The 26941-nt window shown below is 41.9% G+C and overlaps 2 protein-coding genes across 2 annotated transcripts in view; one reads left to right on the top strand and one right to left on the bottom strand.

Moving 5' to 3' along the window:
• Window positions 1–4720, bottom strand: part of elp4 (elongator acetyltransferase complex subunit 4) — a 54408-nt gene extending 49688 nt beyond the window's left edge. Inside the window, exons 1-2 of the mRNA XM_053427128.1 lie at window positions 4513–4720; window positions 3277–3312 (exon numbers count right to left, since the gene is read on the bottom strand). Coding sequence (XP_053283103.1) covers window positions 3277–3312; window positions 4513–4690 — 214 coding nt within the window. The 5' untranslated portion in view covers window positions 4691–4720. The remainder of the gene's footprint in view (window positions 1–3276; window positions 3313–4512) is intronic.
• immp1l (inner mitochondrial membrane peptidase subunit 1) lies at window positions 4713–18530 on the top strand. The gene is made up of 6 exons (XM_053427138.1): window positions 4713–4869; window positions 12195–12305; window positions 12512–12600; window positions 12834–12960; window positions 17558–17668; window positions 18371–18530. Exons 1-6 carry the CDS (start codon window positions 4843–4845, stop codon window positions 18449–18451), a joined length of 546 nt encoding a protein of 181 aa, XP_053283113.1. The 5' UTR covers window positions 4713–4842; the 3' UTR covers window positions 18452–18530.
• The last annotated feature ends 8411 nt before the right edge of the window (window positions 18531–26941 follow it).

Here is a 26941-nt window from a genome sequence, read left to right as displayed (position 1 = left end):
TTATTATTATTATTGATCATTAATATATTGTTAGCAATAAACTCTGTGAAATTTCTTCAGTAGTTCTATCAGCAGTCCTCGAACAACAAGGAATATCACTGTGTCCTTTGTGGTGTTCAATGCAAACATTTTTTTATATGCACCTTGTTTGTTGTTCTAATGCATCTCTTGCTGTTATACCTGACCTGAAACATGTTTTTAAATTCCAACTATAGTTGTTCAGATTAACATTTAGTTTGTCAGGGGAATAATAAAGGGAACTATTTTTAATACACGTATTTTTATCATCTTATATCACCATTAAAACTGTCTTTTAACTCCTAATGTTTTGGAGACAAGTGCATCTCAAAGCTGTAAAACATCAAAATCTAAAGCAATTTTAGTGGTACCTACTATATATCTGGGTCTCACATGTATAACATGTTTATCATATGAGACCCAGTGGAAGATACTGTAGCTCAGTTATGGAATCAGTTGCTTAATTTAGAAATCTGGTTAACAAGACATTGCACATTGTTCTGTAATTTAGGGTCAACGTTTGTTTAGAGAATCTGACAATAGATGCACTAAATCCAAGATAATTTTTTTTTTTACAATGATAATAATATGGTACAGACAACTATGATGCATATAATGTTTTACCTTTGACTGTGAAAACTGGACAACACGAAAATTTGTGTCATTTGGTTTTTTACTCTTATTGTGAACTGCACAATGCTCTGTTTCGTAAGATGACAGATTGATTTTGTCATTTTGGTTCATGTGCGATATTGAGTTTGATATTTACCTATGAAACATAAATTAGCCAAATATCTGGAGAAAGCCTGCAACAAGAGAAAAAAGGCTCTTTATTGTTTCATTTTCTGATTTCTTTAGATTTTTGTTCCCTTTTCTGTGTGCGTGTGTTTTCTCGTTCTCCCTTTTTCGCCCTGTACTAATACTGGAGGAAGATGTATGTGTTTGTAAATTATGCGTGTCTTGTAATTCCAAGAAGGGATGGGCCAAATACATGAGCCTGACACAGAAATAAACTAGAACGGCACTCAGTAGAGTTCATACCTCTGCCAAGGCCCAAGAGTCCCCTTATGAAACCCAATTTGAATTCACAAGATCCAGATTTCTATTTGGATCCGAAGGAAATGGCAGAAAATCTGAAATTTTAGTCCCCTAAACATGTCTATTATTTTTCATCAAGATTAATGAATTATCTTTGAAATTGTCAAATAAATAAATAAACAACCTTTTAAACATTCACAATGTAAAAGAAAGTAACAAAAAAATCCTGGATCCACCCAAAAATGTAAGGCACTCTTCCTTGGGTCATGCCCCACCCCCCTTCACAATTTCATGGAAATCAGTTGAGTAGTTTTTGTGTAATCCTGCAAAAAAATCATAAATATATGTATGGGAAAGAAAAAAGCATTCTCTTAAACGACCTAATGGAAAGAAAGCGTACATGGTGAACATAATAAGAGCTGCGGAGCTTTGTTCCTACAATAACAGAGCAGATGAGAGATCTTCAGACAGAAGCCATACTGGACTGATCCCCCTGTGGTTGACAAATCGGGATGGACAGCTCAAGACACTTCAAAGCAGACAACGACCAGTCTGATAATTTTATGTCTGTGTCTCACAAACAGGCCATCACGGCTAAAGGGGCAGACTGTAGGAGACGACTGCCTGAAACAAACACAAACAAACACACACTCCAAACCCCCCCCATCCATCCCACCCACCCACCCAGCCAGCCAGCCACATAACAAAACAGACACAGACAGCACACTGTGTGCGCACACACATCACTATTTCAGAGACAAACACAAGAGAGCGCACACACGCATTTCACCTTTACTGTGTCTCTCATTACCAGATGAAACCAACCGTACATTGATTCACAAAATGGAAGGGAAGAACGCATTAGTGTGTAATCACTGACTCCTGCATCGATTGGGGGGATGAATTAAAGGGCAAAGCAATATCATCAGTTGGTATAGGCCTCGGCTACACACAAATTACAGCTTCAAGGGGAAACAAGATACCTTAACCTTACTGTCTACCAGTGCATATAGCCTCGCCTATGATGAATGATAATAATAATAATAACACTACAGTGGGAGACATTTATGTCTCTAGAAAACACACTTGCTTTGAATGTAATTCAGAAAAGTTCAAAAGCACATCCGCAGATGAGCATATTAATTAAGGATCACAGAGGAAGTGTGAACACCTGGGATTCTAACTAGCGACCTCGGGGCATTACTTTATCTTCCATAGCAAACCACAAAGAGCCAGAGCACAGATAGATGGTGTTATTAGGCGCACCAAAAGTGATACTGAATTTGATTTTAAGAATACATTTCATTTTTGGCTGTACAGGAATATATGAATTGTCGGCTGAAGTTATAGCCACAGTGATAGCTTGGTGCAGTGTCATTTAAAATCAATGTAACTTTTTTACTGAGAGAGTTGCAAATAGTTCTGAAATAGCTGAAGGCTATAGGGCTTCATTAAAGAGCAGCAATATGCACCTTCCTGGATTAAAGTATCCAATATAACATACCAAGTGTCTTTGAGCTAACCGATTCACTGTCAACTACCAAACAAACACCTGCTGTAACAGTTGTTCATAAACTTCCATCTCTAGGTCCAGTTAGAGGAAATAAAAAATGTGTAGCTGCAGATGGCTTCATTCAGAACACGGCTTTAAGCAGTAGGATAGATACACGTTTAACTTACTCATGAAGTGTAAAGACATCGAGGTGAACTGTAGTTCAGGAAGACTTAACTGTGTATGTTGTCACAGTTTTCAACACATGTTGGGCTGGGCTCAAACCACGAGTATTGAGTACTCATGTAATAATGTAGAGAAGCTTATGATGACTATAATGTGTCAAAGGTCTCTAGTCAACGTTATTGATACAGTTCATAACTAGCATTGTTTTGTCTGAAGTTCGTGTTGACAGAAAAACTGTCACTAAAATCACGAATCTGTGATTTACTTATTGTAACAAATCCCATATTTCCTTGAACTCACTTCTCACTTGAAAGGGTAATTAAAATATCTAACAACTAAAGTCATCAAAATAGTAAATCTGTGGTGTCTAATAACAGGGACCTTCTCTCAATAGTTGATACATGATAAGTTGAGACAGATTCATCCTCATATTATATTCTTCTTTTTCTGTTTTAGGAAGAAATGCATCATATGAAATAATGAAACCACTTCATGGGGCCTGTAAATAGAACAATATCTGAAATGAAAAGTCCGACACTCACCTATTAGAAGAACTGTTCCGACTGCTAAACCACCACCTGTTTGCAGATTGAGAAAGAAGAAGAAGATCATCGGTTAAATTATTTAACATCAGTAACAAGTTACAGTGTCAGTCTTTCTCTGCACTGGTGTGAATTGCCATAGAAATAGGTTTTCCATTAAGCCACAAGTGTGACAGTGAGCACATTAGCAAAACTATGAAACCACAGCATCTAAAAGCTCCATTAATTCTGTTAAAAAAATAATAAAGACCACTGGTTGATAGTTGTGTTCTCTTTATCAATTTCACTCATTATTTGTATTTAATCCAGTGTTCTGCTTTTGTGCTGTATATAGATGAGTATCAGGAACCACAGTGGATCCGGTGTGTTCAGGCCGAGACAAACCTTTGCTTGTTTAAATCAAAATTGAGAGATGAAACATAAAACAAGATTGCAGAAAACTACTATTATTACACATTTAAAGTGCAGTCATCTGACCCTTATGGTCTAAATGTCTTCTTATTAAAGAAAAGTTAAATCAGGAATCTGTCATCGCTTCCAGATATCGGAGCATATCCAAAGGTTTGTAATTCTAGTAACACAAGACAAAAAAAAAGACAGGAAAACAACCCCCCCCCCCCCCCCCCCATCCAGTAGGTCATAAGATGAAGGGATGCCATATTTTACCACCTGAGCCAACAAGTGTCTGCTTGTATCTCATTATTTCCTGCGCTCATGTCGCTCATGTCTACTTGTGTTTAACAACTTTTACTTCTGATTTTATGTAATGGATATAATTTAAAGCATCTGGAAGCGAGTTGGGAGACAAGTGCTTTTTTCAATTTGCATGAATATCAAGATAAGGCAGGCGAATCTGATGCTTTTGTACGACTTAGTTCCTGAAGGTGTCTTAAAATCAGGGAGTGGAGTTAAGTATAAGGTGACACGAATCTTTTTTTGTAAAATGAAAAATCCCTGAAGACACAACTACAGACATAACTATAACCAACTCTTCACAATGCAAATCAAAACGAGTCTCTTCTGTAGTGTGAGTGTCTGTGATGCTAACAGTAACTCCCCCCTGGTCAGTACAGTTTGATCTGTCCTGACAGGGACCAAACCCCCCCTCCTGGTGGAATGACAGCTCTGCCCTGAGAGAAATGAATCACACCGCCCGCGTGTCACTGCTGTCAGCGTGTTTATCTGAAGTTGCATGAGAAACCCACAGTTAGCCGTGTAGCTAGCAGCAGCACTGACCGAGCAGAAAGTCCAGGGAGGTGACACCGGTGGAGACTAAGAGCTGTCCGTTCAGAACCGACGGTCTGGTGCCGGGTATGGAGATCAACTTGCTCCTGGTTTTCTTCTGGAAACTCGTCGTGTTGAACGGGGAGCGTTGAGCCCCGGGTTTACACGCACTGTCCACCGGCGCAGCCATTCTGCTCGTAGCGTGGCGACGCTTAGCAATGTTTTGGAGAGCGTCGTCCAATCAGCGAAGAGTTTGCTGGGGCTCGGCCAATGGGAGCAGCGGTTGTTACGGAGCCGCTCGCTGCAGCTGTCAACGAGGAAGTCCACTGAGCAGTGAAGTGCATGGTCAAAGGAAGCTTTTATTTACAGGTGAGTAGAAACTCCGCTCTCACACGTTAGCTTCTGTTAGCTGCGGTGTTTCTGTGTTTTATAACAACACCGTGAAGGGTTGTGTGCTCTGCATCATCCAGAAGATATGAACTGATCAAATAAAACCGTTACTGTTGGTTTCTACTGCTGCCCTCGACCTTGTCAGTTTGTTACATGACTTCAGAGAATCTGCTGAATGTTGGACAGAACTAGCTCCTAGGCTCATGACATAGTACAACAAGCTGCATGCATAATATCATATTTTATTCAAGTCAAGTCTATTTGATTCTAGTGTGTGTCGTCCATAGTGCAGGATCAGGGTTAGATTACCATCTCTATAGTTTATTTAAAGGAGATTGTAGCTGTTGCAAATGAATGGTTGAATGGTTAAATAGACTGAATCAGTCAAAACATGTTTACAGCATAATGGAGCATGTGCCACTGAATGAAACACACACGTCCACATTAATATAGGTGTCATTACTGCTTCCTGTCTGTAAAGCAGCTGTAAGAGCCAGAAAATTGGCTGATTTTGAGGATTGGTGCTTTGTGTGAAAGTATTAATACAATTAACACAGCGTAGCAAGTTATGGCTACAAAACACATCGCTGCACTCTGTGAATCACAAATGTAAAGAACCGATGTGCTTTATGTCACTATATTAGTGTCAATCGGAAAATTAATGTATTGTGATGTTGGCTGCAGCACAACATAGTATCACAGTAGCTAAGTGTATTTAATTCTATTCTGTTCCATGTTGAAGCGTGTTCTTTGTGAAGACAGAATAAACACATTTGTAATTTATCTCTTAATTTACATCCTGAGGTTATGTCCTATATAGGTTATGTCCTATATATAGGACATAACCTATAAAACTGCAGTCCATGACCTGTTTTTCAAATAGGTCATGGACTACAGTTTTACAAATTCATCTTAAAACAGAGCAGCTTCATATTTCTCTATACACTTTAAATCACTAAAAATGATATAATTGGATTTGTTGGCATTTACACTGTTGTTATGTTAAGCTGATGGTGAATGTCACTGTGGATCCATGTGTGTCGCTTCACCATCCAGATCCATTTCAGAGGGAGGGTTGAGCAGGTGTAATTGAGGGAAGCTCAGAGTATGACACATTAACAGGAGTAAACCACTGCAGCTCAATGAAAGCTGTGGGAAGAGTTTCACTCCCACTTTGAAATGATCATAGAATAATAAGTCTCTTGACTCTTGAACACCAGCACAGACTGTTTCTGCTTGTACTCTACCTGCTCTGCACCAAGTCAGCTCAGTGTAACCTGATGATGAACTGCTGACCTCTTTTAACTTTATAACCTTTAAGAATGTTTCCCCCTATAAAACAGTAATAAATTGGAGCATTGTATATCCTTTTGGGATTTTCTTGGAATGGTTAAAAGAGAGAAAAAAATATATATTTAGGTAATATATTACACATTCTTTGATTTTGACACGCAACAAATTTATTGTACATTTTACCATCATGTAAAAAGAGTTGAATTCAAGTACAGTAATGTCATTTTAAGTCATTTATGATATAACCTTAATTCAGCGTGGTCCAGAATATACTCTTATATTTAGAATATATCAATAATATTATTTAAGATTTTAAATTGGCACTAAAATACAGGATGAGTATATTTTACTTCACAGAAACTAGTTTTGTTTTCAGTATGAAATAATATTAACACATTGTGAAGTGTCCAACATTAACATAATCTAAAATACTCATAGGGTTGAGCACTGAAATGTAACATGTAATGCATCACTGTGTTCAACAGCTAGGGGACCTTTTTCATCTTTTACATATCACACAGGCAAAGCGCAGATGCAAACGCAGTACAATAGAAAATGGTAGTAGTTATACAACAAATACAGTAATTCATGATGGATGGATTCTGTCAGGTGGCTTTCCTTATAGGGTTCTTCTATTGTGCATGCTGGCTCACACTACAAAAGGGCATTTTAATGTCACATCAATATGTACCTGTGTTTTTCCTATTATGACAATTGGATATATCTGCTATGAAAAATGGAATGTTTCAGATATTTGAGAACTCTTTATGTTCTGTCTGATCCTGCAAACCACAAAGTCCTGCATGTCCACTTTGAATACTGCTTGACGGATGAGTGATAATTGTAATCCTTGAGACAGCTATAAAAAGCTTTGTGTGGCAGGGAGAGGCTAGAGGCAGCACAAGATCACAGGATACTCTAAGGCTCCAGAGGAAGCAATCGCCCAACTGCTCACTTTACAAATGCTCTTAGCAGAGGCAGACCTGCTGTTTTGACAGCATCATTGAGATTTATATGTGCTGACAGGAGACCAAGGGAATATATCATGACTGACAACACTGGGCATTGTGGAAAGCCTATACGATACAAATAAGATGCGCTGACTGACCTGCATCTCAGAAGGAAGGGTGGCTGCTCTAGCATGGCAACGTGCAGGATGCAGGAGCACACTGCTGTGGAAACTTTTCACCACATCCTCCGCACAATGCCAGTCACCTTGTTTCCTAGCTCCCCTCAACAATACAGCGTGTGGAAGTGTAAACACAGCCGCCTAATTGTACAGAAATAACACGGTTTTCTTCATTTCCAATGTGTCATCTGTTCGTGTGTGTTTATTTTCTGCAGTGCTTTTGTCACTTCATTCAGCCCCTGTATCTGATGGAGCTATATAATGGCAGCAGTCATAACATGTCAGATCTTTCCTGCTCAGACTGTTTTGGTTTCTTCAGTCCAACGCTGCCATCAGTGAAGAACTGCGAGAAGCAGTGGAGATTTGGGTCTGAGGGAGGCAAGATTATCATCAGCGTGCACCATGTTTGTTTTGTTAGTGTTGAAAGGAAAGCAATATTCTTAGGGTGTAAGTACAATAAGCAGAGGATGGGTTTTTGTACACAGTTTTTGACTGTACGAATTTGACTTTTTCCATTTATTCATCTCGCATTGTTTGAGGGACGTTATTTTTGTTCCCTGAGATTTTTTTGCTGATGAGATACAGAACACTTTTTTTTAGCTTGACCTATCGGAGAGAAGAAAATAGACTAAGAAAATACTTACTCATCAAGAACCAAAGGAAATCTCATTCTTAAAAATCATAGGTTTATGTTCCTGTTGAGGTGTAGCGTATATGAGGCTTCATAATGAGCTGCCCAGAGCTAAACACAAATAGCTTTGTGAATCTGATACAACACCAGATAAGATCTCTCTATTCTTTCAGCACCGGGCCGGCAGCCGGTGGTCAATACAATAAGACTTAGTGGCTGATTTCTTTTTTCCATTCAGTGTAATTGGCTGGGGACTCTGTCAACCCACACTTCCTTTCACCTCATAGCAGTTGTATTCATATCACTTGGCTATTATTTGCACTGGCTGACCCATTGATTGTAGGTCTAAACCCTCAGCTCCTCAAATAGTAACCTCGCTCAGCTGTTTCACGGCTGTGTTGCCGTTAGCGACAATGAAAAGAGCAATATGGAGATCAGTCGCTTCAAATAAGCCTCTGATAGAAGGCAGACCTAGACGAGATGGGGGCTAGACGCAGCACTCTGTGACTGAGACTCTTACATCTGTCACTCTCCATCTAGCCAGGTGTCTGTGTCGAAATCAGCAGGATTATCTCTGATTGGACTGATAGTTGAAGCAGACCCCCCCCCCCCCCCCCCCGGTTGCCAAACCTCCTCCTTTTATATAGCTCACATTAAGATCAAATCAAGCCCTGCGCAACAGGACCAATGCCCCACCCTCCTCTGCCTTCTGCTGCCCAGAGGACAGAGGACATCAGAGGTGGGATTCGTCCCCTCTCCGGTGCTGCCTGCTCCTCCAGACTCCCTTCCATCTGGGATCCTCAGGGAGACGAAGAGTATCTGACAAGGGACTTGTAAGCCTCTTAGCCCCCCTGTTGCGCAGCTCTCTCTCAGCCCATGTTTTCCTAATTTAGTTGTGTAAGGAGTCCACTGCAAGGCCCTTGTGTGCTGCTTGGATAGAAATTCTCTTTGTGGCTCTAATAGACTGGCCATGTATATCAATTAACACTACTGAGCCAGTAGCAGGTTCAAACCTCTGTAGACCAGTGGCTGTAATTCCTTTTTCAATGTTTCCCTATGGCTTCAATAATGTGTATTTAATTAGGTTTACAATTTTTTTAATAGAGTGATGCTGTCTTTATTATTTGTTAAATTACCTCTGCCAAATGTTTTCACCTGGCTCTGTTTGTTTGGCTGTTAGGGGGATTATGCAAAAATGACTGGAGAAGAAAACCATTAAATTTTGAGGTGAAAAAAATCTGTCTTGAAATCTGACTTGATTGAATAAGACAGTCTGGCCTTAGCCTCAGTTCTATGGTATTTCTACTTTTAAATAAGCCAAAGTATTTGTGTTTTCAATAAAAAAAATCAACATTAGATCTTGGGTACCCTAAGCCCTGTTCTTTTGTGTATGAATACATATTTTGTATTGAATGAATGATATTTTTGAAATAATGATGTCAATGATTCATTATTTAAAGTTAGAAAAGCTTTTAAGAAATGTAATTTGTATGGATTTATTTGCCACCAGTGTTGATTGTAAGACAACTTACTCGCATTATCGTTATTTCATTGTTTTCATCATGAGAAAACATCATATGAAAGAACAATAACAACTTCCCAAATGGTTATCTGCTTTTTCATTTTGGGTCATTATTCATGTCAGTGCAGATGATGAAATTAGACCCCCTTCATGTTTTATGGTTGCAGTATGAAAATTGATATCAGGTTGGATATAATGATGAGCTTCCCAATGTTTTGGGGCACATTTAATGCTCATGGTTGAAAAAAGTTTTTTCCTGGTTGCAGCTTCCTCAGTAAGAGAATCACAGAGTTAAACACACATCAAGTGTTTCCATCGCCAGCTCTTCACTTGAGGCCCCCTCTTTTCGCCACCAGTAGCGCTGTGCTGTGACCGCGGGAGGCCAGTTGACACAGATGGTTCTGCAGAGTGGGCTGCGCTGACTTTCTTTGTTTTCCCATGAACATGTTTGGCGTGTAATCCCGGATTAACAGAGAGACTTTGTGTTAATTTACAGCTGTAATACAGCATTCATTCAATGTTGGTATTCCCCTAACACACACACACATGTCGGGTATTAGGGCCAACAGATAGTGTGGGTCGCCTGACTCTTTGCTGGGAAGGATTGGAGGTCACAGAGATCCAATCAGAGGCTCCTGTTGATGTCCATCTCATTCTGAATCCCGAAGGAGTCGCTGCAGCCGGCTCGCATATACAGCTTCTGTGAAACACATAGGTAGTGCTATTGTCTGTGCACATTCATGCCACAACCACATGCAGACACACACACACACAGACACACACTATCAATGACAGAGGGTGCCTCAGAAAACCAGGCGGCTGCATATGGACTCTCTTGATATCAGTCACTGGCCGTGTGATCTTGTTATGCAAAGTCCCTTAATCCCTACCTATGATGAATGCCCACTGGAATTGTGTGTGTGTGTGTGTGTGTGTGTGTGTGTTGGGGGGGGGGGGGGCCTGAAACAGAGATATGAGGGCAGCTGTACCAGGACGCTGTCCACTGTTCTTTGAGAATGAGTCCTAGCAAAGATTCCTGATCCCCAGCCTAGCAAAAGGAAGAACACATGTGAGATCATGTCTGAGGGTGCCCGATGAGAGAGATGCCGGCAGAGGAAGCTGAGAGCAAGATAAATAGGGCTGAATATGTTGCCTTAGTGCAGAGCTGAGATTCACATTAACCTCGAGACCACTTGCTTCCCAACACGGGCATTATAGGGCCAGAGGTGTTATTGTACCAGCTGGGGTAGAACTGAGTTTGTAGCTCCTGTGGAACAGAACGAGGGACCTGAGCAGGCTGCGACTGGAAAGGGCCATTTCATTTGGGCCCTGTGCTGAGTTTATATACGTGTCCCCCTCCGCCTGCTTGGGCGCCACCATTCGCAGCGGCGGCAAAAAGCAGAAGGTTGCCAGGGGTGATTGTGGAATGGGGGAAAGAGCAGAGTAGCTGCACACAGGGAGGTGAAAGGATGGAGTTGGCCTTTTTTGGATCAGAGAGGATGTCGAATGGGCCAAAGAGACAAACCATGCTAGGGATGAAAGAATAGATAGAGGGCTTAATAGGTGGAATATAGTTGGCATGAATGAGAGAGCATTGTGTCTGTTTTTGTGTGTGTGTGAGAAGAGTGGAGGGGGGTAATGGGATTAGGGGTAACACCTTTGGCATGGCTTGGGAGAGCCACCTGACACCCGGTCTGTTGGGGACCTGGGGAGAAAGGCGGGGTGCAAGGAAGAAATTGGGGGTCTAATCCGTGTCCATCTTTGGGAAGTCATTCCCAGAGCTCTGAGGATTTGGGGCTTTGGTTTCCGCTCTGCTTGCTTTGGTTAATAATACCCTGGGAGGGAGAGGAGACATGGAGAGCGAAATAGGGAAAGAGACAGAAGGAATGGGGGAGATGGAGAAAGAGATTTCTTTACCCTTTGGTGGACTGGCAGGGCAGCGGCCGAGACCAAAACTGCTTGAAGTTCAGAATAACCTCTAAATCAAGCTGTATCTGTTCTTTTCTAAATATACACTCTCTGTATACGTTTGTGTGTGTGTGTCTGTGCAGATGCTCCTAGGCACACACTCTGTGTTTGTAAAGATTGACTTACTTTATTCTGTCCGTCCAACAGGTTGCAGCTTGAGTAAAAGTCAATAACCTGAGTGTGTCTGGGATGTTTGCTCAGAAGACACACGGGTGGTCCTTGTGTGTGTTTGTGTGTCCGAGTGTTTGCAGGGCGGGCACTCGGGCACTGGGGTGTCTTATCTGTTTCCATGGTGCTGACAGAAGTTGATAACTGTTCTAATAATTGCAGCCGCGCGGCGGAGGCCGTGGCGTGTCAGGGACTACAGCTCGCAGACGGCGCAGAGCTGCTTGGCTGGATGTGTCACAGCTTCTGTGTTTGTCCCTAACCTCTGCACAAGGTGTTGATTGGTCCATCCTACACTGGACCAAAGTTCAGGGCAGTTTTCTGGTGTGAACTGGCTGCTCAGCCTCTGAGAATGAAACACCAGGGAATGTGCCATCTTAGTGGTAGGCCAACTGTGACAACCTTGTCCACACCCTGAGCAATTAAACCCCAAACAGCCTTTTGTTTTTAGAAATCCTGTCGAGGACATAATTCTACAATACATGTCTCAGACACTGAATCTTTTCCTCACCTCTGTTTATGTAAAGAGCATTTGATAATGACATTATACATATTTTATATTGAGCCATAACCTTTGTTTGTGTTTTGTGCTGCAGGTGGAGATGTTCCGTCGTGTGCTGGGGTCGACTCTGGGTTTTGTGGGCTACACAGTCCAGTATGGCTGTATTGCACATTGTGCCTTTGAATACTTTGGAGAATTTGTTGTGGTAGGTATCAATAATGTCACAGAATTAATGGCTGATACTTTTTCTTAGTGCTGGGCAATAAAACAATTATATTAACATTATTGAGAGAATTATCTATATATCTCATATGGAATTGTTTGTCTTGATATATTTTTTGTCCATTTCTTAAAATGCAATTAATGAATTTATGCCAAATAAATAATTCTGCTTTTGTTGTCTTGCTTCAGTGCTCTGGTCCATCAATGGAGCCGACTATTGTCAGCCATGATATTGTCTTCTCAGAGAGGATGAGTCGTCATCTTTGCAAAATAGAAACGTGAGTTCAGTCAGTTGATTAATGCAAATAGAGGAGATAATGTACCATTTCACCTATCACTTTTTTGAATAACTGTAAAAAAAAAAATAGTTCTTTCTTTCTAAAAAGTCTGACAATAGAGTAAAGGAAAAGATGTCAGCAATTTCCAGCAAATGAACAGTACAACATAGATTATACAATATATTTTGTATAACTGTTGATGAACTTATCTTGTGTTCAATTCTTCTTTTCAGGGGGGATGTAGTGATTGCAAAGAGTCCATTTGACCCAAATATGAACATTTGTAAAAGGGTAATTGGGCTGGAGGGAGATAAAGTCTGCACAAGTTCCCCAACAGACATGTTCAGGACCCACACATATGTGAGTATGTTTACATCATAGAATCCCATATTGTTTGAAATTAATTTCAGCTTCTTTTCTCGTACGTCCTGTGATTACCTGCTTTACCAAGTGAGATTCCTCGTGGCAGTTTCACGGTTTTGCCTCCAGCATCTACAACTCCGAGTCTCTTTGAAAGAAAAAAAGGTTTAAAAGATGTCGGGGAAATAGAGAATGAGTGAAGAATGTGTTTATAGCAAAGCAGTTGAAAGATTGTTTCACTCTTAAATGACAAACAGAATTTCTATGCATAATGCAAAACCGTCTCTCGGTTTGTCTTTGGTTTTCTTAGTGTGTGTGCGTGCCGCAGTCTATAGACTATCATAGTTCTTTACATTTTAGACCGCACACATCCATTTTGTGTCATTGGTCAAAATATCAGCTTTTGACAACACCTATATTTCCTCAGAACAGTGATAAAACCAGAGAGAGAGCAGGGGTTCTGCCGCCGAAACCACTGTCATTGCCTTTCTATTACTACTCTCCCCAACGCCCACAGCTCAGGCCTGCAATCTCTCTGAAGCCTGTTAGAGTTAGTGCCAGCCGAATGAGCAGACTGATGGGTGGGTGGAGATGTGTGTGTGCGTGTGAGTGTGTACATATGTCTGCAAAGCAAAGGTTGCGTTTATGTTGCATGTTTTTGAATTTATTGTGTATTTTATAGACCGGGCAGACTGTTGAATGGGTTCAGTGGAACATAGCATAAGGCCAAGCCTGAAAGTATCATTCAGCAAATGAAATCGGGAAATAAAGATGTTGCCTATTCTGCTAGCTTCACCTCCACATACAGAGTGCAGAACGTGTAATATGAGACATTGTGATACGTGATCTCAGGATGTAGCTTCTTACATTCAGGTCTCAGTTCAAGTCACTTTTAAACTGGCCAGTAGGGGGAGAGCTACTTGATTTAGGCTTGTCTACCAAATGTAGATTGAAGCAGAGCAGTAGGAACTTGCTAACTATTTCACATCAGGAGAGCTGACACCCACATGGTGGACCAAAATACGCCAAATCTATTTTCTACTCCAGGCTTCACAGTGATGTGATCTGTATCTCAGAGGAAGAGATCAATGTCTGAGGTTCAATTGGGAAAGATTCATCCTTTGTGTCAGAAGGATGAGGTACCCCAGGGGTCGGTCCTAGGTCCATTGATTTTTAGCATCTTTTCTACACCTGTCAGAACAAATAGTCAGGGCCAACTTTACATTATCACCCCAAGTCCTCTCACTTGAGACTCAATTCAAATTAAAAAAAACATTCAAAAATCACGGCCCAAAAAAAACAAGGTCGAATCATCAAATCTCACATATGAGACATACTTATTTTCAGATTCATCTTCATTAGCTGTCCCAATCTACAGATTATTGTTAACGTCAACAATGTAATGCTTCCTCTCAGATTTGTGTTTCTTGACACCAGCTCCGCAATTGAGTCAGCGCACAAGCCTCACCAAAATCTAACTGTTGCATTTCAGTGAACAAAACCTCATTCGTACAAACACAATTTGAATGCCTTTCATATATGTGTACATCGAATACTCCTGTACATTACAACAGTTTTGTTTTTTACATACATAGAGTATTTGCACCTATATTGTTTTTCTTTCTTATTTCTTTTTATTTTAAAAAATTTTAAAAGCCCCCTGTGGACAGGTGTTGGAAATGATAATTTTGCTAAAAACACCAAGTACAGTTTGTCTCGTGCTTGTGCATAATGGAATGCCGCAGTACCAATGCTATTGCTATGTCCTTTTCAAGTAAAATAAACCGAAATTGAACCATATATTTTTCAAACAGTTACAATTTGTGCTATTTGTCTAACCAGGTAAAATTATGTTTTCAAGCAGTGGAAAGTGATGCAGAAATAAAATTGATATTTGTACAGTAAACCTCAAAATCATCAGTGCAACAAATGGACCTGGATCCATTCTGCTGTTTGGTGACTGAAAGGAGTCGGGCTCTTTATGCAGCAAGAACCAGGAGATGGAGAGACACAGAAATGCTGCTTTAAACTGTTCAAATAGTCATCTTGAAATAACCATTCAGCTAGTTTTCACAAAGTTTGTATTTTATTTCTTACACTGTAATTATTGCTTTGGGATGATAATTAATTAACACCCTGGAGCAAAATCATTGGCTTCATGTGACAACATTTGGGGTAACAGAGAAAACATCCGCTGTTCACATAAATGTTTGCGCTCCCTTAGGGAGTTTTTTTTAAGCCCCCCAGAGGATGCACGTGTTTGTGTAGATGGTGTGGGAGGCATTAATGTGGACCTGTAAAGATACATCCTGGAAAATGGTGTTAGACTCTGTCATCACCTCCTTTTTTTGTTCTGACAGACAGACGGGTCCTCCCTACCCTCAGAGATCCAACTGGAGACTAATTGCCCTGTCACCTTTTAGGAATCATTTCTGTGTCTGAGCCTTTGTGTCAAAACATTGACACTTGATCCCTGATGTTACAGCAGAGAGAGAGAGAGAGAGAGCTAGAGAGAGAGAGAGAGAGAGAGAGACACACAGACAGAGAGAGCTGTGCTGTTCTTGGCTGTAAAGATGGACTGAGCAATGTGGGGAAAGATGAGCCCCGTACGCCTGTATGTATTTAAGCTGAACATAATTCAGCACCTCAATCATGTTAACATAATGAGCACTGTAATAGTGTGGCTGTTAAACAACACACCTCTGCAGTGAGGAGAGCTCTGGTTTCAGCTCCTCTTGACACGTCTCTGACAGGTACACAATGCCTCGCCTCGACCCAGCCCACATCCACGGGACCGGTGCCTTCTCTGCCATCCATCACACCAGAGCTGCCAGCAGCGCAGATTAAACCATGTCAAGATACTACAAGACTGGTGGTCCAGCCTTGAGCTTTTGGAAATTTTAAATAACTTTTAAAATAAGGCGACTAAATTGTGTTTATGTGCTAAAATAAGAATAATACTTTTTCATTGATATGCATGAAAGAAATCCCATGAGACTTAAAACAGCATTGTTTTCTTAAAGAAGCAGCGTTTTGGCAGCAATAGGTTTTATTCAGGTGTTTGCCTTTGACTTGCCAAGTTTTTCTTTTCCCTGTGCACCTGCAACTTGCAAGGTGATACGCATAAGCTCTTATCCGTGTGTTCGCCACAGCAGAGCAGCTCAGGTTTCAGACCTCTTCACTTTCTCACTTTTCTGAAATACTGCCTGGTTGATCTTCGAAGTTTGGTCCTTGGTTTTTCTGTGACGTCATTTGTGTATTGAGACTTAAATCCAAAGTCTCGCATTTTGCCGTTCGTCGATTGGATGATTGATTGACCTGCTTTCATCAGGCTGGATTATGATGAAGTGGAAATATCCTGATTATCAAGAAATGAACACAAGACACTGAGACTGCCCAGCTAATTCTGGAACAATCGCTCGAAATATCTTAATCAAACCTCTGCGTCTTTAAGATGAGGATTAGATCCTTTTTCTTTCTTTTTGAGGAAGATGAGTAGAAACGGGGGGGTTCTGGCTTGACAGATGACAAACGGTGGTGTTTCTTCTTCCTGTGCTTGGGAGCCAGCATATGTTGCCATGTTAATGAGGTGTAATGGTGGGAATCCAGCATGCTGACATATGGTTCTCAGATGACTCCTTTAATGATATTCATTTGTGTCGTCGTTATTTAGTGAGTTGTATACCTCGTGTTAGGTCAGCGTGTCACTGGCTCGTGATTATGTCACATCATCTGTCTCAATTATGGAATATGAAATGAAACGCAGCATCCCACAGTAGGACAGAAAAGTCTAATCAGGGAGCCAGGTGACAGGAAGGAGGAACACGAGTGTGACGTCACCTCGGCGCCCACGATGCTCTGCCTCTTTATTCATGTTGTTCTCTTTCCTCCAGAGGACTTTTGCCGTTAAAAAGTTAGGCAACACAAAAATAGACTCGTGGATTGTGATGCCCATTATGACAATATAATGTGTTGTTGATCCTGTCTGCACATATAGGGGGGACAGCGCACTTAATTAGGGCCTTGACAAGCCTACTCTCCTAAAGTGATGAGATTAATCATAATTGGTGTCACTGTGAATTAGAGCCCGCTTGGATGACCGCCCCACTGGCAGGTCGGACCGCGGTGGAGACCCTTGGACGCTGCTGCTAGCCGCAGCTTAGCCCTCTTTTTCTCCCTCTTTCCCTTTCTCTCTCTCTCTCTCTCTCTCTCTCTGTCTCGCTCCCTCTGCCCAGCTATCTCAGGCCCCTCTCTAGCTTTGCCCTCCCTGGGTAAGAGGGGCGCAGATCTCAGCCAACAGCCTAATGACCCCGTTTGAAGTTCTTCTAAATCCCTCCCGACCCTGCCCGTTACCCATGACCCCTCTCCTAAGACGGTACGGGGTTAAAGAGGGACAGGCAGGTTGACGTTAAGACAGGATGAGGAGGGAGGGGATGGCTGAGGCGACTCGTTGGGAGTAGGGGGTGGGGTTAAGGTATATTCTGAGTACATAGCTCACTTGGAATAAGTGTCAGACGTTTGATTTCTGTTTGATTCCCATGTTTTGTGAGAGAAGAGTGATGATTTTCTCCCCTTTTGTGTCTGATGATGTTTTTAGGTTCCAAAAGGCCACGTATGGCTCGAAGGGGATAACCTTAGGAATTCCTCTGACTCACGCAGCTATGGCCCAATTCCCTATGCCCTCATCCGAGGGCGTGTTTGCTTAAAGGTAACAGATGAGGTGTTTGTGTTGTGCGTGTGTGTGTGTGTGTGTGTGTGTGTGTGTGTGTGTGTGTGTGTGTGTGTGTGTGTGTGTGTGTGTGTGTGTGTGTGTGTGTGTGTGTGTGTGTGTGTGTGTGTGTGTGTGTGTGTGTGTGTACGTGTGTTTGTATTGTCAAGTATTTAAACTTGTTTTTCACACAATCAGAAGGGTTGGATTGAATTGCTCACTGATTGGTTCCAAGGTGTGAAGCTCCAAGCCAATGTATGATGTTGTTTTTCTTCATTATTTTTATGAGTCCAGTTAGTTTGTGCATTTCAAAGCACAATGCAGGGATGTGAGTCAGTTGGAAGTTCAAAGCAAGTGTGTCTGATTGACCAAAGCCTGGACAACATATTGTCTAGCTTTCCATTCTGCTGTGTTGTCATGTCACTGGATGTCATAGCAACCACGACCCTGGAAACAGGTCAGCCAACCTTCTGTCCATCTGATTGGACAGCGGCACTCCACTGGAGGCCCTGTTACGACAGCTGATGAAATAACAGGATCTCGTACCGAGTCAAATGCATCATTAAAAGGCGTATTAGCAAATGTGTCCAAGGAGTGAGATCATGTGTGGTACATAATGGTTGGAGCTGCTGTATTTAGTCATCATATGGGTCTAATCTCGTTTTTAACCCGTTGTTTCTTTGTGCCTTTTGTCCCTCGCAGCTCTGGCCGCCACATAGTTTTGGGACCCTCAGTGAAAGCCCAACCAAACGCATCATTAAAACTCACAATGACTCAGATTGACTCATTCAAATTGTTTATACTGTATGTTACTTTGCTTTCAATCTTTTTCAATAAAGCTTGATATTTATTTAAAATTTGATTTGTAAAAATAGTCGTGCTTGAATCTTTCTAAATAAGCCAGGCTCAAACCCAAGGTATGTTGAAGGTATGTTTATCTATTGGGGGGAATACTATGCAATTGTACTTGCTTCATGATTGTACTGTTTTAATTCTGACAGTGTCTTGTGTCGTGGAGCTTGTGGTGTGTTGGCTGTAGCTGTGAAGCACTGGGAGGAACAGCACTGCGTGAGAAGCAAGTAAATCTGTGTCTCTGTGGAGCTGCTAACAGCAGAGAGCGGGCGGAGGCACAGACATGATGCACAAGGTGTACATTAATAATCAAAAACTCATTCAGTTACAACACAAACAATTAAGTCACAAACCGATGAAGTGAAGACAGAATTAAACCTAAATCTAGCAGTTCATACAGTATATTGGATCATAAATTGTAACTGAATTTAACTGTTTGATTTAATATGTTTTGAAAAGCACCTGAAAGACATTTGCCGTCTGTAAACAGGGATATCTGTCTAAAGCTACAAATTATGACCTCAAACAAAACGTGTCTCATTACCTTAAAAAGATGTTATTAATGTCCTGTTTACTGCTTTCTTTGTATTATGGTAAAACAAAAGCTCTCATATTCTTTAATATTTCATCATGCTGCCAGGGCAATAGAAAAAAATGTTAACATTTCGCATTTAACCATCAAATATTAATATGCACTTAGTAACTGCCACGCTTACCAGTGAACTATGGGGTGTGTGTGTCATCTGTGTGTCTTGTGTGTGTGTGTCATGTGTGTCGTGTGTGTGTGTGTGTCACACAGGAAACCAAATGTGGTGCCTGTTTTTGGGGTATAGATTTAAATGTATCTATATATGTATATATAGATATATTCGTGTGTGTGTGTGTATATTTATATATATACGCTTTGATGTATATTTATTATTGTATATGTGTATGTTTGTATGTATATGTGTGTGTGTTTAGTATAGTTTTGAACAGGTCTTTAAGTGATTTAATTAGTAAGAATGAAAAAGCATTAGCCGCACATCATTATTTTGATAGTAGAATACAAATTCTTCGATTCAAAATACATTGATACAATAATTATTAATATCATTCATATTTTTTATATTATTATGATTAAAATGAAAAATGAAAGTAAAGAAGTTCCTACTTATGAACAGTAGATACAATTCAAACACGAGCCTGTAAACTGCTCTCTGACCAGAGGGAAAAGCTAAGCTGCTTGTGATCTGACATTTTCTTCAGCCTGCTGACTCGCACAAAAAAACCCTGTTCTGCTGCACATGTCTTCGGCCTGCTCATCCTGCTCAGACCTTCCTGGAAACAGAGACTTCAGCACACACACACACTGAGCCCTAGAAGCTCAGCTGGTCATTCTCCAAGGCAGAGAGGGACTCTTCTCCCCACAGCTCCCCAGGGGAAGTGAGTTCCAGGCAGCCGTGGGTCCCTGTCCAGCTGCTTCCTCTGTCTGGAGGGGGCCAGAGGGTCACAGACAAGGCTCCCTGTGACACTGAATTATCTGCCTGAGTGTGATTGTGCCTGCTGGGAGGGACTCTCAAGATTGTGTGTGTGTATGTGTCTGTCTGAGTGCATATGAAAAATATTTATGCCGGGTTTCGCTTGGAGCATGTCTTTGTTTCTCAAGGTTTAATATTCATCTGCTGCGTGTCAACACTCTGCCAGTGTTAAGCTGAAATGCTGACAAGTAATCTTAGCTTGTCCCTTTAAAGACACTGCCCCATAGAGGGAGCTCTGCTGTTCACGACCACACTGCAGGCCTGGTGGATGAAGACATTCTTCTGATGAACATGATTAAGAATGATAACAAGGTTAAACCTATTGATTTTAGATAAACAATATCCCAGGTCGCCTGGTATAAGCACCACTGTTTATCCTTATAACTCTTTTCCCCAAAGATGTGGGTTGATTACTTGACCGGTAATTTAATTGACTCGTGATCTGCCTGTGTCCGTTGCTCTGTTGTCACATGTTGAGTTGTGCCACGAGCCCAGAGTCTCAAAGAGATGACCGAGCAGAGGTGTATATCATTATCATGCTGAGTGGGCACAAGGCTGCGAGTGAGGCAGGAGGAGAGAGAGATCAGAGGAGAGGGACAACAGACAGCTGTGCTGAGCTGGGCAGCACCACAGAGACAGGCTGTGAGCTGTCAGCAGGGCCGAGGTGTGTCTGCCTCTGTGGGAGACAGGGACAGAGCTGCAGTGTGTTGTGATGTTGCTGTATGTTTGTTGCTTTATGTTCTGTATGATGCTATGTGTATTTAGCTCTTTATTCATTGTACGTGATTTCAAACGGGCATGCATATTGTTATCTTAGCCAAGGAGGTCTTGTTGTTGGTTTTGTTTGCTTCTAAGGAACATTTCGCAAAAACTACTGCAAGGATTTACACAAAACTTGAAACTTTTAGTGCGGATTTGAATAATTTTCCTTGATTTCTCAGAGAATAGTTCATGGATCTTGATGAAAAGACAGACATGTTCAGGGGACTGATATTTCTGAGTGTGTGGAAGTAGGAATGTAGTGAATTTTAAAAGAGGTTTAATAAGGGGACTGTTGGGCCTTGGCGAAAGTATCTGCTACTGACTGCCATTCTAGTTAAGTATGAGTACATACTGTAGTAAAGCAAAGACTGAATCAGTATCATTTTTGATTAATTATTTGAGTATCTTCAATATGTAATACAAACTAGTCTATAGGAGCGAAGTGAAAACCAAATTACTCATAATCCAGATTGATGTTTATGCCAACTAATTAACTTTTAAATAGTCCTTTAACATCATTGAACTCATACCAGTTTTTCAATTATATCACAATTGATGCAGCAGAACCAAGGTTATTTTTATATTCAATGCACACATTCTTATTTCCTGGCAAAACCTTCCACCTCCATTACCCACAATGCAACTCAACTGCTTACATCTCAATTGGAGATTCAGGTTAGATTCAGGTGTTAAGTATGTTAGGGCCGATGTATCCTCAGGCTGCTAGCGTCAATCAGCGATGAGGATACAGAGGTGTGGTGATCTCCATTCTGTCTTCATCCACACCTAAAAAATGTTTCTCTCATTTTGAGCCTTAACGCATGTTGACTCAAGGTAAATCACTTCAGGGCATTTTTTTTTTGACCTCCTCATCTTTCTCTGGAGCCACAAAATGTACTAAAAACATACTTTAATATGCAAAATTAGAATGCTCGACTTTTACGTTGACTTAATGCTTTTTGCAACAGGAACCTATTACGTTAAAGTTATGACAAATATGCAGTTTTTTTTTTAATATATATTTTTATTTAAATAATATAATATAATATGGTGGGGAGGAGTTCTGGGCCACTTTTCATTTTGGAATGAGATATAACAACAATCAGTTGTTGTGTTGCTACCCTGCCACAGTTTTTACGAACCTTTTGAAATGACTCTATTCTCCTACTGTGTAGGTGACTAGACAAGCATAGTGTATGATTGAGTGGTCCTTAAGAAGTTAATAAACAGTTGGTGTATTATGTTTACTGCTTTGAGAAAACAATGATTATCTATTTAGGTATTACTTTTATTATTTGTTATTATTATTGTGTAGTTACCCTGTAGTTACCAGCCACTGTATTTTCAAAAACTGTCTCAAACAGTATGAAGGAGTTCAGCATGGGGAAAGTAACAGTAACTGAAGGGTGCAGAGGGAACTGCAGTGGATGATAGTTGGATATGTGGCAGGAGACAGGAAGATGGGCTGCATCTGATTCTTTAGTTCATTTCAGGTTAATTGAATCCTTTAAAAGTGCAGGGACACGTGAAAGAGCGGAGCAGGAAGCACGGGTACAGCCAGTGAGAGGACCGCCCGCCACTGGTAATGGCCTGGTTTGTTTATTTTAACATCCACGTTATAGAGAACGTGACCCAAAAGCAAACTTGGGTCAGATGCTGCAGCGTTACCCTGACAGCCAAATGTCTCTTTTAGTCTGCAAACAGAAATGTCTCCATCCTAAAGACACAGCGCCTCATGAAAACCTATGCTGCCTTTATCCAGCTGAACTTTTGCTACTTCAACTAAGTTGAAGCCGTATCAATCACACTGCTGCATGAATCCAGACTTTCTTCAGTTCTCCTCCTCTTCTCTTTGCATATCTCTGTTCTGCTGCATCCTGTTTACTCCCCTCGCCTTTTTTCTTTACCCTCCCTCCCTCTCCCATCCACTTGTGTTGCTGTTTGCTGATCAGGGAATTGCCGCTTTCATTGACGGATCCTTTCATTCTCCTCCTTTTAATCAAGCCTGTTAGTTCTTCTTAATTAAGACATCAGAGTCGCATTTGATCAGTGTTGCTGTTCTACTTGTGTGTGTGTGTGTGTGTGTGTGTGTGTGTGAGAGAGAGAGAGACAACGAGGGAGACAGCATAAGAAAGAGTGGGGATACGCTACCAGTCCCTACCCAGTGTGTGAAGATGACTGCACAGCTTCAATTGGGGCCCATACACCTCCTCCAGCTCTGTTCTGCCAGCCCTTGAGGCTTGTGGTGTGTACATCTCCCACGCCAACAGGCGTCAACCTCCAGAGATCCATACTAGACAGATGGTATCGGAGGCTGGGCAGGGGCGGCGATCGAGCTCCCTACTGTCAGCTTGTTGTGATGATCACACACACACGGCTGTCAATACTCACAGTCCACTTATCAAAGAGGAAAAGGAAGACGAAAAAAAACTTCACACAAAGAGGATCTAGAAGGCAAAACTTAACTTTTGCTCGATTCCATGAAAGAAGTCAGCCGAACTTCCAATCGCCAAAAGTAACACATGTTGTGCTTTTGCTTGCAGGGTGTGAATAATGTCAATAGGACAGTGAAGCTGAGGGTTTCACAGGAACATTAGCCGGCCTCTGGCCCTGCTAGGCCCACCCCCCCCACCCCAAAGGCAGTCAACACTATTAGTGCTCCTTCCCTCTAATGGTGCGTGTGGGTGGGATACAGGGAGTGGGGCCTCCGTTGTATGTACTGTACACTCAATGAAGGTCCTAATGGAAAGCTATGGGAGCTCTATCCTCAGGCAAGGAGTGATGCAGTGAGGGGGGAGGACAGGGAGGGGAAGGGGGATGACAGAAGCCTTAGTCTGACAGGCCTGACCTATATCCCCCCCCCCTTGCTTAATAGAGAGAGGGAGATAGTAATTGGCACATACATTTTTGCTGTTGGGAGCGCTCCCTCTCTGACTCGTGTTTTCTGTGGTCAATATAGAGCAGGAAGTGAGGGTTTGGAGTTTGCTTCATCTCTCCGGTCTGTTTTCGAAAATTTGTTTGTCACCTCAAGTTAAGTGAGACGAGCCTCGTCCTAACAGCGTCATGATTTTTGTCAGTGGCATGATCAAAAGTCTAATGACTTCATTACCGAGAAAAAAAGAAACGTAAGCGTGTGCGTCTTTCTCCTCTGATGGTCTGTCAATTAGTCAGCTAGTGTTAGTGAGTCAGAGAAAATAAGGTACACAGTGCTTGTGTGTGTGTGTTTGTGTGTGTGTGTGTGTGTGTGTGTGTGTGGTCCCCCTGGCATGTCCTGGATCCTGTAGTGGGATACGTAACTCTTTCTGCCTGGTTTACTGATGGGGGCTGATCGGCTTCCAGACAATTTAGCAAAGGAAACTCTGCACAACAAACATAAACAGACACACACTGATCCAGGCAATAACAGACTGAGAGCGAGCGCACACAAAGAAACTGCACACAAACAGTGACACACATGTGGATATGCACACAATAGGTGCAGCAATCATCATTCATGAGCAGCATGGATTTCTATACCACACGGATGTAAGATTAAAAGCTGGGATAAGACTGTCAGAGAAACTTTCTGTGCTGGGATCTGCTGAGGTATTTCAGCTGCGGCCCCGTGTCGGCCAGGCTAAGGCAATGACGTAAACTCCCTGACACTCTCACCATCTACCCACCTCCCATCTCTTATTCCCATACAATCCTTTTTCTATGCCCCCCCACCATCACACACACACACACACACAAGCTGATGATTCTCCTCTTTCGGATTGGAGCTCGCGGCCTCCTTTTTCTGTCAATGAGGAGTCTATTTGGCCCTAAGGTATACAGGAGGGCAGGGGCAAAGCGAGGGGAGAACAGAGAGAAAGAAAGACAGAAAGAAAGAAAGAAAGAGAGGTCAGGATGGAAAACAACTTAGATCCTTAGAGCGGGGCATGGGCCCGAGTGGTGATGGAGAGCTGGCGTGGGGAAGCAGAGCATTGCGTGCGTGTGTGTTTGTGTTCCTCTTCGGTCACTGTAGTTCAAAAGCTGAACCGCGTCCAAGCCCTGGTAATGATGCAGCCGGCCACAACAGACTACAATATCCAACAGTCTATGGCCAGCCAATTACTGTCTGCCGCAATTATATTTCCAATTCAGAGGTCACAGGGGAAAGTGGCCCAACTCAACTAATCATTTCGAGCAATTACTTTTAAAACTAATTAGACTGTCAGGTTTGGCTGTGCGTGCCCGCGCTCGGGGGAGGTTTTTGTTTGTGTTTTTGTTGCTGTTTTCACTTTGTCAAATGGGTGGACTTGAAAGGGGAGAGCAGGAGGAGGGGGTAATATCAGCGACAGTGTAAGCCAAACATCAACCGCAGCCACGTATTGAGGGACTTGGGTCATTATGGGAGTTTGGTGAGTTTGGTGGGGGGGGGGGGGGGGGGTATCCATTGTGAGAACCAGGAAGCTGTGCTCGTCCCGTTGGTGCCAGGCACTTTGCTAGACGTGGTGAGATGGGTTCTTGGTGACGTCAGCTGTAAAATGACGTGAGAGAGCAAACAGGCCACAGATCACAGGGAGAGACGGATAAGAAGGAGACACTGTCGGAGGGACGTCAAACTCGGTAGAGACAAAGCAGTAAAAAACTGTTGCAGTCCAAGCCACCTACGTGTGTCATTCGAGAACCACCGACAGAATTCACTTTACATAGCAACAGGGTCAGGGAAGAACCCATTCAATTCTATCATGGATCCGGATCAGGGGGTGGATTCTGTGAGTGGGTTCTTTCTTCACATTTATTTGTCAATGGTTGATTCATAGCAGTTTCAGGGACAAGATGTAGGCCGAACTAAATTAGTAACAAAAAGAGGCACTCAGTAAAGTGCATTCCTTCACCAGTGCCCATCAGTCCCCTTTTGAAACCACATTTAGATCCAGATTTTTGAAGATTAAAAGGTATTTCACTCATACATATGCCTTTTTTAATCAAGATCCATTGATTATTTTCTGAGAAATCAGGGAAAATGTTGAGAGACACAATGTTAAAGGGGGGAAATAAAATCCTGTATTTGTCCCCTGATCTGGATCTGGCCCAAATTGTAATGGGTTCTTACCAAACCAATATCACATCCTTCCACTAAGTTGTCAGTAGTTCTTATGTAATCCTGACAACAAACAGACATACCAGCCAAGATGAAAACATAACTGAAACATACTGCACCAATGACAGCGCAGGTGTAAGTGGCATCAGAGCACTTGTGCCAGATTTGCCTCGGATGCAACCTGGAAGACAAACCGAGGGCTCTGGGCAATCAGTGCTGTGGAATTGTACGTGTATTTTGCAGGGATTTCATTTTGTTAATGTACTTTCTGGATCCCGTAACAAATTCAACGAGTCATTGAATTACTGCAAGTCAAACTGAACACTGTTTACAGAAGATCAAATGAACCATAAAACCCTCCTTCTCGACAGAATCTAAAAACCTTGAAAAGTTAATTGAACATTAATACTTCAGATTTTTTTCACAGAAAACCGGGCACGGTATATACTTTTTACATTGTGTGTTATAACAGTGTTGATAACGGGTCTTCACAGTCACACTGGGATGAACGAGCCTCATCCTATCACAGAGAGAAAGAACAGTGTTGTACCCCTGACACCCAAAACTGCTTAAAGGAGCATTTCAGAAGGCCTCCTAATTGAACAATATAATAGCAGAGCAGTGGAACGGTGTGTGGCTGCATGTCGAGTGTGTTTGTGCCAATGTTTCCAATCGGAAAATCTGCAAGATGGGTTGTGTTATATATTTTATGAGTCTTGGGGTTTCTTTTTATACCATACCACTCTTAGACACGCAAAAAGCTGCTATACATACATCTGGTTAAGAGACACACACACGCACACACGGTGACTTGTAAATGTAAAACTCTTGCTCTGAGCAGAAGTGGACGGTCCACCTCCACAAGAGCGATTCATCCAGCAATGCACAGGAGGCGTGCGGCGACTCACGCTATGTCTTAGAAGACGTGGTACAATGTAGTTGTTTAATGTAGACGAGGCCCACTTTAAACAGTCTTTTGTTCTATGCAATTAATATCACCGGATTAATATTGTATCCTCGTGATTACCAAAAATAATTATGATTTACATAGCACGTACCATGTTCATGCTC

This window comes from Pleuronectes platessa, chromosome 1 (assembly GCF_947347685.1).
Source record: "Pleuronectes platessa chromosome 1, fPlePla1.1, whole genome shotgun sequence".
NCBI classification, from domain to species: Eukaryota; Metazoa; Chordata; class Actinopteri; order Pleuronectiformes; family Pleuronectidae; genus Pleuronectes; species Pleuronectes platessa.
Note: the sequence above shows the minus strand (reverse complement) of the source record. Positions and strands in the feature narration are given on the sequence as shown.

Bases quoted from the DNA above. Each gene is read 5' to 3' on its own strand.
- immp1l (XM_053427138.1), top strand. From the start codon at position 4,843: ATGGTCAAAGGAAGCTTTTATTTACAG. The intron at 12,961-17,557 runs GTGAGTATGTTT...TGATGTTTTTAG, and splicing joins TGTTCAGGACCCACACATAT to GTTCCAAAAGGCCACGTATG. The intron at 17,669-18,370 runs GTAACAGATGAG...TGTCCCTCGCAG, and splicing joins GAGGGCGTGTTTGCTTAAAG to CTCTGGCCGCCACATAGTTT.